Below are 14,006 nucleotides of genomic sequence, written 5' to 3' on the forward strand. Positions count from 1 at the left end.
CCTTTTGGACTATGAATGTAGATTCTTAGTGATCCAAATTGGTGGGCAAGAACATTTTATATCTCTTTACTGATGATATTCTCCTCTTTTTGTCAAATTTGGCAGGTAGTATTTTAAATCTCATTAAACAAATTGATAAATTTAGACAGTTTTCAGGTTATTAAATAAGTTATACGATACCATCAGTGCTTTATTTAAATCAAGAGAAAGAGAATCTCCAATAATCAAATCACTGTTTATAAATGCAAAAGAAGGATTCATGTATTTAGGAGTCAAAATTACTACAGATATAAAAGCAATTGTAAATGTTAACTTGTATATAAGAAGAACTTTGGATAGGGGGATGACGATGCCCATCTCTTTAATGGATGTGTCAATATGATAAAAATTACTATTTAATTCTATTGGCAAAATTTCTTTACTTATTTCAGTTGATCCCTTCGCTATTATTGAAATCATTTTTTAACATGATTCATTCAATCTTTACTAGAAGTATTTGGAACAATACAAAGCCCAGAAAAAGACTTAGATATCTACCCTATGACAGAGGAGAGCTGCAGTTCCCAAATTTGAAATTGTACTATTGGTCTGCCCAATTACAAACTGTACATTTTACTTTTCAACAGGTGTTCCAACTTCCTGAGTAGATATGGAAAAAACATCAGCAAAGAGTTGGTATAAAGCTCATAAACACCAACCCCCTTTTTTTCTCACCAGTCCATGGTAATGCATCCTAAATGGGACAAATTGTTCAAATATCATTCCTATGACATTTAAAAATGAGGGCTGTGAATAAACACGAGATATGTTATTATCATTATTATGTAATTATCCTTGTAGTTGTTTGATGTATGATGATTTAAATCTCTTTCACGGATAGTCTTTTACACCCAAAAGTCAGCTGCTTAAAACCCAGGTCGTCATATTTGTGCAGTATCTTCTGTATCAGAATACCAGGAAAAATAAATACAAACACTTAAACAACTTGTATATACTTCTTACTTACCATGTTTTCATACTTGTGAAAGACAGCGTGAGATTTTTGTTGTCTTTTTGCTTTTGGTTTTTTGTATTTTCTTATCATATCAAGTGCTGAAGAAGAATGTCAGTGTGTCACCTGCTCAGATGCTAATTTAACAGTTTTAAGTCAACAATCAGGATAAAACGTAAAATGCTTGAAACCTGACTGTGCAGACATGGTCTCAAGCAACAAAGCATTTTACCAAAATATGTAAGAGAGAAACAAGTCAATATAGAAAGAGCTATAATAAACAGGATTTAAGAAGAATGACAGATAAAAGTAAGCCATATAGATATCTTAACTTTGTTTGATCAAATGCATATGTGGCATTTCTCATGACTGTCATATCTACTTGCTCTTTGTACACTTAATCCAGAGTGAAGGCCGTACACTGCCACCTTTAGTTTATCAGGTTCCAGGTGATTCATATGACAGCATATACCATGTATATATATGTATATAAATGTATATTGTTTTTAAGAAAAAGAAGAAAACAACTATATACAAAGCACATTTCAAATGGATTTCTTTCTCCTGTAAATGTATTCAGACTCCCCTGCAACAAGTATACTTTCAGTCTCATTTGCCAGAACCAGCTGTTCAGCTTGGCTCACTCCAGGAGTGGAAACAGAGTTGTCAGCAGTCAGTATATCCAAACCAGCTGAAAATGCTGCCTTTCATGTTACTGCTTTTCAACTTCTGCTGCTTCAGTTCATTAGTGTTGCCCTTTTCAAGTCATGCTCCAATATTTCTTGGTTTAAGGGCTGATTCTGAATTTTACTTGATTTTTCAATATTTCTGTTGTTGATTTGTTTGATAAGCACATAATCTTATGGAGCCATCTAACCTATCCTCAGCTTCGGGCCATGAACTTCTGTTCTGACGTTCACCTATAAACATTGTTTTTGATACACTTTAAAACCAGTTGGTTCTCTGAGTGACTTCAAAGTAGCCCCATGGTGATGATCCCACCACTGTGCTTCATAATTAGGATGATGTTTTGTTTTTGTTGTTGGCCTTTTTTCCCCAGATGACCTTTTTTGACATTTTTTTTCCTGTTTCCTGCTGATTTATGATGTAAAGCAGTGTGAAATTTGACTGTCATACCACTCATTAGAATTCATGAAACTAACCTGGTGACAACTCTATTGAAAGGAGTCTTATGAGGCTGTGATAAAACCGTGGTTCACACTGTCCTGACTTTGTACAGAAAAGAGGGCTTTGTCACTTAGTGGATTTTGTATCGCTTTGTTTATGTAGAGCAGCACTTGTACAACCCACACTTAGAGTTTGCTCATTAATTTAAATACCTGCATTCAGGTATCTTTTAGAGAGACTTTTCTTTGTCTATTTTGGTGACTTTAGTCTAGTAGGGACCACATTTTATGACTCTTCAGTGTCGATCTTGGTGTTTCCAAAGCTTTGTGGCTCTTCTTTCCTCTGCTTTCTCCTCTTTTGCTCATTATCCAGTTTCAGCCTGGATATGCTCCAAGTTCAGAGCTATGAGGCAATAGCCCAAATGTTCGTTTTGCCAAAGCCCCTCCTTTTCTTATCCTGTCAGCACTTTTGCAAGTTTAGCTTGCAGGCTCAGCTTTTCAGATTAGAAGGAAATGGTCTTCTTCTTGCGGTTACTTGGAAAGCATGACAGTGACTGACTGACTGACAATTAAAATAATTGTTTCTAGGTTTGTTCCTGAGAATGTATCTGAGTTTTCCAGTCTTCTTTCATTTCGGTGATGTTTATTATAGTTCATACTTGTGACCTGGATACTAAATGTTGTTGTTTGCCCCTGGGCAGAGAGTGACTTTTATCAAGCAAGAACTGGCCTGACAAGATGTTAGATAACACATAATCAGATAGTAATTTGACTGACTGACAAACACAGTCTGTTATTGGGTAATTTTATTGTAATAATTCAATTCACTTTTTTGTAAAGTGTACAACTAAAGGGTTAGGGTTTTAACTAACCCTTCCTTCCCTCTGTTTTTAGTGTTGGCAAGTGTTTGTACTCCTTACGTTTGTACTAACTACATCACCAAGCAAAAGTCAAATCCTCCTGAAGTCGGACGCTCTGTGATTCTGTGTGAATCACTGGAGAAATGTTCTTTGCCCGTGGCAGCGGAGAAAGACAAACGGGGCTTGTAGCATGTTCTTTTGATCACGGTTAATATCTGTGTGAGAGAGGCACAGTCATCTATTGCCTTTGACCCTGTTTCTGCCCTGTTGGACTACTTAAGACCTCAGTTCAGACTTTACTTGGACTGCTATTTAAGACTCATAAAAAGAAGCACTTTGCTGTCTTCAAGTCACAAGCCTTCCTCCTATACTTATTATGAAGCACAGAAGATAAAAAAAAAAAGATCTATTCAGCTAATGTAATTTTATGTTAACATGTATTAATCATAGTACTTGCGCAATAAAGTACATGTTGCAAAGCAAAGGACTTCTCTATGTGGCAGGTTCTTCAAGCATTTAGCTGAATAAGGCATATATCAGTTTCTGAAAGCTCAGCAGTTTGATTTTGGCATTCCCACAGTTGAACTTACTGAGTGATGGATTTGCTGTTCATGCATGATATTCAGATTAGCCTTACCACCAGGTTTATCCTATGCTCCTTGTAGCATAGCCAGCAACTCAAGCTAATTCTAGTTTATAGTTTTAACGATTGTGACTGCTGCATCTATGCATCCTGCATTAAAAAACAGCAACAACAACAACAAAATCCCTTTCACATACAGAAGAAAGACGAGGACATGTAAATAACAATAAAATTAAGTCATACAGGTGCACTTCACAGTATCTGCTGTTCAGTATGTGCATACATCCAAGCCTCTCCTGTTGAGGGATCCCTGGCACTGACCAGATGTCCACGACTTAGTTTGATGCCATATGGGAGAACAAACAGCTACAGGGGGTTTGGAGAAAGCCGTCCGCTGCTACTGCAGGGTGACATTCTTAATCCCTCTGCTTTAAACTGACACATGGCACTCATGCACTGCACTGCATGATGTTGGACACATTTTTTCCTTCAGTAGAATAAATTGTATTTGAAATGTAAAACTGTTGTTCTTATCTTCAGTGAGTTTGTGCTAAGGGCGATTGGCTGATAGGCCTGAAATCGAGAGAATCGCAGTGATAAGAAACAGATACTGTTTTATTAGTAGATGTAAACAGTTTTAATGCTGCTATTGTCTTAAGAATAAACTTGCCTCAGTGTTGATTACTGCTGCTAAATGGTTATAAATGTGAAGCATGCATTATCTAAAGGCCACATCTGAGCTGCACTGCATAACTAATGATGCATGACTTAACAGCAGTGCATTCATTAAGTTTTCATAATGTGCCACCACTAGCATCATCATTTAATAGCTTTTCTCCTGTTTTAAATGTGTTTTTGTAGGATATGTGGGCTTATATCGTTGCAGTGCACTCCTTAAAAGGGTGTTTTAATGCTAAAGGTGCTGTTGTGGTGGTTGTATGTTTTAGATGCACCTTAGTTAAAGACCTTGTTGCTTTTCTGCAGATACATCTGTGTCTAATAAATCCATATATCATTATCAAGTGTTGGCATTTGCCATATTATTTCTTATTATTTCTTTCCTCCAGATTAAGCATGAATAAATGCAGTTTTAGAAAAAATACTCAACCACTTTGTCTATCCTGCATTAAAAAAGCCTTAGTAATGCGATAATTAACATCAAGGGGAGATTAATCCACAGATCCTGTGCTAGGATGACGTATTTGATATCCTTCTCCCTCTGTTGTGGTATCCTGAAGCTCGTAGGCTGTCGATCTTGTGGAGAGGCGAGCTGTGTCTCTGTCACATTTTAGAGGGCAGGACGCCAGACCTGATTTCAGGCCCAAAATGGCAGCTCTCAGTTTGTCTGCTTCTAGACGTCTGTCTGTGTGTCTCACGTGCTCAAACGGGAGGATATTGTCATTTACTGCAGCTGCAGCTTTCAGAAACTATAATTGTGGAATACGGGAATGTTGGGGGAACCGAACTGCTATAATTAAATTAAGTTCTTCTTCTCTGTCTGAAAATGATCAAGATGTTGAAATAAAAGACAAATATTTGACCCAGTTTCAGTTGCATACGTGACAAAGATGAAGCTGTGTGGCTATAAATTATGTTGCTTATATTGGCATGCAGTATATTGCTTCCTTTTTACTTACGATCAACATAAGTGCCATAATGCGGAACAGAGATTAACCTAACTGCTCTGTAGACACAGGAGGGTTATAAGGAGAACTGTGATAATGGGATGAAGATGAAGGGTATGCATGCTTTCCAGCAGAATGCCTCTGAGTACACCTTCTTTCTCTGTTTCACAGTTCATGCATCCGAATGTCAATGAAGTATTGAGTCATGGTTGCGCTTCACTTCAAACCTTTGCATTTTCTGTCCTCACAGAGCCACCATAGAGGAAGTGGAGGGGGATGTGTGCGAGTTGGAATCCAAGCTTGACAAAGTGAGTACCGCCCATGAAAACATTGTTTAATTGTTCGTTTTCTCCACCGTGCGAGCCAGCAGCAACATAAGCCATCCTGTAACAGGTCAGGTTTGTCCTCGGACTTGTCCTCGCTGTATTCCTTGGCATTTCGAGCAAGACTGAATAAAAAAGCAGACGAGCAAACGCGCTCGTTACCCTTCCAGCAATGTGATGGTTTACTTGGACCAGATTAAATATCTATCTATATGCCAAGTCTTTTATTGTAACTGTGACATTTTGTTGATCATAATCAAACATTTGTAAAATCACGAAAAGGGATGTGTGCCTATTATTAAGGATTTGAAAAATGGATTTCATGGAGGGGCCAAATGAATTCATGATGAAAGACGAGGTTAATGTTTTAAGTAGAGTTTCCAGTTTTTGTAATAGGTCTGGATGAAGTAATGCAAAGTAATATACAAACAAAATCAGGGTTATTCACACACTCACACTGATGCATGCATCGCTGCAACTCCGTTCAGTATCTTGCCCGAGGATAGCCTGTTGATTGGTAGACGACCCACTCTACCGCCTGGCTCAGCATTTACACACCATTCAGCATATTTATTCTTTTATCAAAGCTTTTTATTGTTTTGCTTATTTTTAATACGAAATACTCATGCGTAGGATGGTATTTACAGTCGTATTTAGTGGTACAGACTTGGGTTGGACGATTGGACGAATATATCGACTATCAATGATAGGCTGAGCCCATCGGCCATCATTTTTACAAGGGGCAATTTAATTATTTGTCCATGAGTAAGTTTGCTAATAAAGATGGAGCTAATAGAACCAGTCAACAGAAAGAAAAAAAAAATTATAGCGCTGTTTTAACAGCACCCTCCTCAGAGTGCGCCCAAATGCTTGTTGATGGAGCTGCAGAAGCTGGTGATAGCCTAGCATACTCAGCCGGATGGTGGCCACGTGCATGCTCATGCAAGTTAGCTGTGTTTGAGTACTTTGCTCGCACTGTAGGTCTGCACAAGCGAGACACCGCTTTGGTTACATCCTTAAATTTACCTCTTTCATCCCAAATTGGCGACTTTATATATATTTTTGTGCTGTCAGTGTTAACGCGTTAACGTAAAGTTTTTACATGTCGCCCAACCCTAGTACAGACTGTTAAGCACTTGATGAAATCCATATTAAAGCTACAGAATTGTTTCACACTTGATTACTTATTAAAATTAAAAAATAATTGGCTCAATAACTTTCTGTGTGCAGAGATATTTTGGGAGTGTTATTTGTAGTCCTGAGTCCTGAAGAGTGCCTTTGGTACTTTTCCCAGCTTTCGTGCAGATTTTTCTTTCCCCCCCCCCCAACAATCAATTCATGCCTTTTGGGTTTTTTCCTGTGTAACTGACATTAAACCAACCAAACAGAGTCATGTTTATCAACGGTCGTCTTGATGCCACAGAGCCCCACAGAATTGTTCTCTTGCTTAGAGTGAGACCGTAGAAGAATCCAGTTCTTTATTCCTCGACTTAGTCTTACAGCGTTACTCTTACACCCTCCTCCTCACTCCACCTCCGTGACTCAGCCTCACTTCCCCTCTTGCTGTGGAGAGGAAGGATCTGCCAGAGAGTGGGTGTGTTTGCGTGAGTATGGCTGTGATAGTGTGTGTGTGTGTCTGAGTGTGTATGTGTTGACTTGGGTGGAGTGAAGTTGTCTTCAGATACCAGAGTTCAGCTTTTCCTTCAAGCTTGCTTACCTGTGTGACCATAACGTGGAGTAGAAACCTTTCACATACTGGTGTCTTCTGAATGTTGTGGTTCTGTTTCTGTGAAACTATTGCTTCCCTCATCAGTGTTCAGTCTCTTTTTATGTTCTGGAAATGAACCAAGAGAACAATGAAAAAGCATGTCTACCTGAAGCATTCCTGAAGTGCTACAAGAAATTATTTACAGATCACACAAGCAACAACAGAAAGCTAATACATCTCTAGATCTATGGGTGTTTCTTACACGTCTAGTTTGTTTTCTCTAGAACAATCAGTTGGTGACTTTAAAAAACTTGGATTATTGGAGAACGTGGAGCATCCCAAAATGCAAACCTTGAACTACCGAACTGCTTCGAAGTTTGTTTTAAACCAGAGTGAGACCACCTCCTCCAAAGGGTCTCGGTGTGCGGTTACCTCGTTTACATCTGCGCAAATGAACATCTGCACAATGGAACAGACTAAACACCACAAGTGTGAAAACACCCTAACAACATACAGCAGGGCTGAGGCAGCTGTAGTGTAATCATATTTAAAGATAAGTGTTTTGTTCAAATGCAAAGGAAATGACACGTGTGCATGCTGGAAATGTGTGTAAATGTGTGTGAGAGTAAGGTGTTGACCCACTTGTCTTGTGATTCTAATGTTTTGTAGCACTTTCACTTTTTTCCACGTTGAGCCTGTCTTTTTCTTTTGTATTCTCACTGCTGAGACGGTTATAGCTTATTCTCTTTCCGACTCAAATTTCACTCATAATTAGTCGTGAAGCAGGGTCAGTCTGTGTTTGATCAGCTTTTAGGTGTTCATTAACATTTAGTAATTGTTGAAGGAAGCTGCTTAAAATTGGCATTTTCTTAGTGTGTCATTTAGCTGCTTTGGCTGTAGATGCACATTTAGCCTCTGTGTCATCAGCTGTGTGGGAGTAGATGGAGAGTGGCCAGAATTTGTTGGGAGTTTACATAACCTGGAATTATCTTTGCCCTCAATGAGTCAGAAGGGAAAGAAGTGGCTGTTGTTAATTACCAATAAACTGAGTAAGCACTGAGTATCTTATATTTTAGTCCTTTTCTCTGCGTTTCCAGTTTCCACAAAAAATCCCAAATCTATTTTCAGCAGCAGAGCTCCACTGTTATTAATAAGAGACAATGCCCTGAAGAAATATCTAGCACTGTTTCTAGTTTGTGTTCACTGAAGTGTTTCTATTGTTAATGCATTTCTTCATTTCTCCGTTACCCCCTCGAACACTGACGTCTGCCGCTTTCCTTTCTAGTTGGTGAAATTGTGTATCGGGATGATTGATGCTGGAAAAGCCTACAACGCAGCTAACAAACAGTTTGTTAATGGGATCCGGGAGCTTGCACAGCAGTCCACCAAAGATGAGGTCATTGAGGTAAACAAAAATATAATTTTGCTCGATCTTATCTGCACAAAATGCTTTGAAGTATTTTTTTGCTTCTTCTCCAGCTTGTGTTGTGACAGTCCTCCTGTAATATCCAGTAAAACTTTGAAAACTCTACATCTCAGTAAAATAAACATCACAGATGGTGTAAAAGCATTACTGACTTCACGAGAGTCCCCAGATGTGTAGAAGCCTTTAGCTCTTTGTTTGATCACTCTAAATGGGTTTCACTCTGCATCCATGGTGATATTTATCCAAGTTTGAAAACTGAGGGCTAGCAGAACCTCGCACTGTCCGCTGGGTCTCGCAGAGGTCAGATGTTTTGTTCTCTCTTATAAATTTTGCATGCCGAGGCAAGCACTTCCTGTCTGCCTTTGTGTATTTTGTTCACCGCCTCTCCCTTTAGGTTTGAAGCTGAGCCACTGCGTGTATCTGAAAAGTGTAACTTAGCCAAAAGAATTCTTTCCCAAAGTGCTATTGTTGCTTCAAAAACACCAGGGTTTCCTTTCTCTCATACCTGAGGAGCTTTTGTCCCTGCAGCTGTGGCTTAGCAGGCATTTTGAACCACTGGTTTTAATTATATTTGACCTTGTGCTGTTTTGTGTTTTATTCTTGCTTTGTCTCTTTGCCTGCCTTCATGGCTGTCCTCTTCCTTCTCTTCACAGTCCAGTCTCACAAAGTTTGCCGAGAGTCTGCAGGAGATGATCAACTATCACACGGTACGCTGACCAAAACCGGATGCATGATTTTTTTCCCCCAAGTGACTATAAAATCCAGATCGTTTAAAAAAAAAAAAAATCCTTGTGCCGAGAAAGAGAAGCAGAAAATGTCCAGTGAACATGTTTTAAAAGCTTAGCACAGAACTGAACTATGGTGGCTGAATGTGAAGAAAGTGGCTATAATAAGCATCTTCCAGGGGGAAGATTTCATATTGCTGTAAAATATGTGAAGCAGGGTGTTGCTAAAAACACACAGGAAACAATGCCTATTGTAAACAGTGGTTTTAAAAAAAGCTCCTTGGGTCAGCTGCAATAAATTCCTTTTTTATTCATTGTCAGCCATCATTAGTCATAAACGCTTTGGGATTTCTTGTCTTTTGTTACAAAATAAAAATAATTCCTGGAGTAAAACTGTCCATGATGTCATAAGCAGCTCTGGTTGCGTGTGTGGGTTGAAATCCATCTGTTGGAATAAATCATCCATAACTGGTGTAAAGTGTTTGTTTGTTTAGTTCATCCCGCAGACAGGTGAAGAGCTTTAGTATAATGTTGACCATAAAAGATGTGTTGCATGCTAAATCATTTAAAATAAACCAACATGATGCCTTTTCCCCACTCTTCAAGGAGCCCAGTAGGAGAGATCTGATTATGTGATTATTCCTTTCCTTCTTAAACTCCCTACTTGTCAGTCTCTGGTCGGCATTAAGGTGGCGCTTGAAACTTTCCTCTGTTGGGCTTCTCATTAGGACTTGAGCTAGAGCCTCTTTCACTACAGTGAATTTAGAGATTCCCCTTGTCAGGAATTATCTCCACTACCTCTGCCTAACATGTCCTGATTGAGCCTCCAGGCATTAGCGTTGCACTGTGATCGTTACTGCTAGTTGAAATACAAAATTTACAGTTGAATAGAAGTAACATGGTTACATAGTTTCTAAAGGCTTTACATTTTAGTTGAGGCAACATAATGTAGATGTTGTCACCTCAGTGAGATGTTTGTTGCCTTTCAGGTTTGGTTAAACTGGCTTCTGCACAGTTTTAGTTCTATGTTTAGGTCAGACTGCAATTCCAGGATGTTTAGTACTAGTTAGTAGAGATATTAACTTAGCTGCCTTGTTCCCTAACAGCCTGAGACTGTTACTCATTGGTGGAGACTGCGGTCACATCAGCTGATTGTCAGATAGGATTTTGCTGCTCAGCGATCTTTCAGCACGTGACCTCCTCACAGTGCTCAATCTGTTTGTCAGTGAAGGCCTCTCCGCACCACACTGCTCATATTGTCTTTTTTTGACTACAGATATGCGCCGAAGCCTTTTTTAATGTATTCGTCTGGCTTTTTTTTTTTTTTTGCTTGGTTCAGCTCATTTTTAAGGAAGGATGCAGGTTAATGAGGGTATGACTCATGAGCGAGAATAAACGAATCACGTCATTTCTCGTGTTTGTGTCTTTATGAGGGGAGTTTACAAAGTCAGCGCGTTTGAGTAAATTTAGCTGCTTAATTGCACCCTGTGATGTTAACAAACGTCCTCCTAAGCAGATGCTGAAAACTAACTTAGAAATCACACGGGGGCTTAGAAAGAGAATAAAATTGTCAGCTTTTTGTTTCTTAAGTTCCTCGACATGTTTAGAGAGAAACCTTTTCTTCAAATGGGAAGGAGCAGTCACTCAGTCTTTCTTAGTCTTTCTGTCTGTTTTTGTTTCACAGATATTATTCGATCAGGCCCAGAGATCAATCAAGACGCAGCTTCAAACCTTTGTCAAAGAGTGAGTATTAATTAACCACAGTAAAAACTGGTTAACCTATCTTTCACAGCTTCAAACACAAAATATTCAGGAGTAAATACACTACAGGATGATGCGGACAGCATTGTCATTAAATTGCATAAGAGAATATTTTTATTTCTATGTAGGCTTCATAACATCCTCCTCAGTTCTCCTAATTTAGCTCAGAAATTTGGGCAGCTTGTATAATTACAGGAAGGAGTTGCTTCTCTGGTTTATTTCATTATAAGGATTAGCAGTTTTTGCCTCTGGCACATCAGGACTAAACACCCACATCAGCAGCACTTATACTTTACTCAGTATCTTGTTGTGCTCAAATGTGACTTAATCTCACTCAGGAAAATGGCTGCAAATGATAAGTGTGGGGCATGTGGTTCGAGGGCTTTAACAAGAAGCAGGTCAAGGAGTTTGCCTTTGTTTTTAGATTGACATGTTCCTGTTGCCTGACCATTCTCGTGCTCATTCATATTCAGAGATTCCCGTAACTATGGACCTTTCCCTTTAAACTTTCAGTGCAAGCTTTCGTCTTTCACATGTTTATAGTCTAAAATGTGACATTAGCTGTCGTGTCTCTTGAGTTCTGACACTAAATGTTGAGCTCCTTTGGCTTTATGCTCGTACAGTTCAGCCCTACTCGGCCACCAAGATCACGATTAGTATAAACGATCATATACGATTGCTCAAACTGCTGAAAAGCCCACATCCTTTTTATAAGATTAATTGGACACAATTGAAAGTGGCTTTGTCATAAGGCTATAAGTTATTGTCCGTCCATTTTCTTCCGCTCTTCTCGTCTGTGCTGTGATAGGGCGAGGTGCAGGCTATAACCCCACATTCACTTCTATGGTCACTTTAGATTCACCAGTTTACCCAAAGCTTTGCATCACTTTGGACTGTGGGAGGAAGCCGGAGTACCCTGAGAGACGCACAAAAACCCAGGATCTGCTGTCATGTTTATACTAATAAACCTCTCTTCCTTTGAAGTGACCTGCGTAAGTTCAAAGAAGCCAAGAAGCAATTTGACAAAGTGAGCGAGGAAAAGGAGACGGCGCTGATCAAGAATGCCCAAGCTCCCCGTAACAAGCAGCACGAGGTGGAGGAGGCCACCAACATCCTCACTGCCACGCGCAAGTGCTTCCGGCACATTGTCCTCGACTACGTCTTACAGGTACGGCCCGCTGGATGTTAAATGACAGCAAGGGACATGCAAGTTTGTCTTGCTGCACTGACATGTGGCCTACTGCGCATTTTAAATAGCAGTAACAGGGTTTTATGCTTACACTTAGGATGATCTAAAAAAAGAAATGCGGTGCTATTTCAGGGAGATTTTGACTTGAAACTGAGGCAGTTTTCAGTCAGACTATATTTATATATAGCAACAGATTGCTGACATTCAGCTTTTAAGTATGGATCTCAAAAAAGCTGAGGTGCACGCTGTCATGTTCAGAATTTGGATGAGAACTTATTATTCAGCATTTAATTAAAAAATGCTATTTTTGCACAGGAATGCTGTGTTTGATTCTGTTTCATCCAAAGTGAACAAAAAAAGTACTCAGAAAGAGGTTTAATAACCTGGTTAGTCGGAAAAGTTTCTTCAGTTTCCAAAATCAGTTTTTGAATTAATGTTGTTCGTCTCCTTTTGCTCGTTTTCTTTCTCATTTTCTCTGTCAAAGCCACTTAGATATTTTCTGCTGTAACCTTACTCAGTGCTTTTGTGCCGTTGAATGCATCAGCTCTGCTCTCAGCCACGGCAGTGCTGATGAATGCTTTGTGGTTTCTGATAAGGCAGCTGGCGGCCCTGTTATTGAATCTCCCTCCCAAAAGAACAGACAATGCTGTATGGGCACCCTTCACTCCTTGAGCAAATGAGATGGTGAATTGAAACCAAACTGGAGGTTTTAATATAGGTTTGGCAGTCTGCTCCAGTGGCCCACTCTATAATCACCATCTCATAAAAAAAGAGTCCTGGCTGTGAGAAATGAGTCTGGTTTTTATCTCGCTTTTTAGTGTGCTTATAGGAAATCTATAAGCTAGCAGCTAGCTCAGCTGATTTTTAAATGGGTCTCCATTAAAGTTTCCCATTTGGGCAGTGCTGTCAGCACTTTAAAAACTAACTTCTGCAGCAGTGCTTGCAGGAAACATTTGAGACAGAATTTAACTGTATTTTATTTTATTTTTTGTGCTTTTTAGTTCATTTTTTTCATCTTTGTGGCATTTGTGCTTGATTATACAGTACGCAGTTTATAGTGACATGCAAGATGGTAGAGGGAGAGGAAAATATATGAGTGAGGTTGTAAGCCAGACTCGCATTCACGGCATTTTAAGAGTGAAGCATGTCTCTTTTACTATGTTGTGCCACGTAGAGCTGGAGCATAAAATATTAAACTTCAGGGATTTCCTGGCTCACTGATGGTGAAGTGTGCTGCTAGTCTGGAAAAATGGAAAAGCATCTCGCTCAGTAACCCACCCCCCACTCCCGTATGTTACCACTTCTATTGTTTTCACCACTATTAGAGATAAGTGAAAGTTGTTTGTGTGTAAAAACTTGACAAACCAAACGTGACAAATTGAAATGTTACATTCCCACAAGTTTGCAATTGCTGCAGCTTTACCAACCAATTTCCAAATAACTGCTCTGATAGTTTGCTTGCGGCTGTAGTGTTGACACTATATTGCACACTGAGAGTTAAATAACCATCGTTTAGAGGTGCTGCTTTGGTCAAAGCTACTAATTGACTGTAATCGAGAAGGAGGGGGGCTTGTAAAAGTCGCGATGCGTCAACTGTTGTGGTTTGGGGATGGAAAAAAATAAGCTTCCTGCCCAGGATGGGAGTTAACATCTGTGTATAAACACAAGTGTGGTTAGAGTTGCTTGAG

The 14,006-nt window shown here is 39.4% G+C and overlaps 1 protein-coding gene across 2 annotated transcripts in view; it reads left to right on the forward strand.

Moving 5' to 3' along the window:
• The window catches only part of LOC146372570 (arf-GAP with coiled-coil, ANK repeat and PH domain-containing protein 2-like), a 50,654-nt gene that overhangs the window by 10,845 nt on the left and 25,803 nt on the right, over positions 1-14,006 (forward strand). For both annotated transcript variants that reach the window (XM_084954101.1, XM_084954099.1), the window contains exons 2-6: positions 5,437-5,494; positions 8,503-8,622; positions 9,297-9,350; positions 11,053-11,111; positions 12,114-12,297. In XM_084954101.1, coding sequence (XP_084810227.1) covers positions 5,437-5,494; positions 8,503-8,622; positions 9,297-9,350; positions 11,053-11,111; positions 12,114-12,297 — 475 coding nt within the window. The remainder of the gene's footprint in view (positions 1-5,436; positions 5,495-8,502; positions 8,623-9,296; positions 9,351-11,052; positions 11,112-12,113; positions 12,298-14,006) is intronic.

This window comes from Perissodus microlepis, chromosome 15, assembly GCF_051167445.1.
Source record: "Perissodus microlepis isolate ML-2025 ecotype Zambia chromosome 15, ASM5116744v1, whole genome shotgun sequence".
Taxonomy (NCBI): domain Eukaryota; kingdom Metazoa; phylum Chordata; class Actinopteri; order Cichliformes; family Cichlidae; genus Perissodus; species Perissodus microlepis.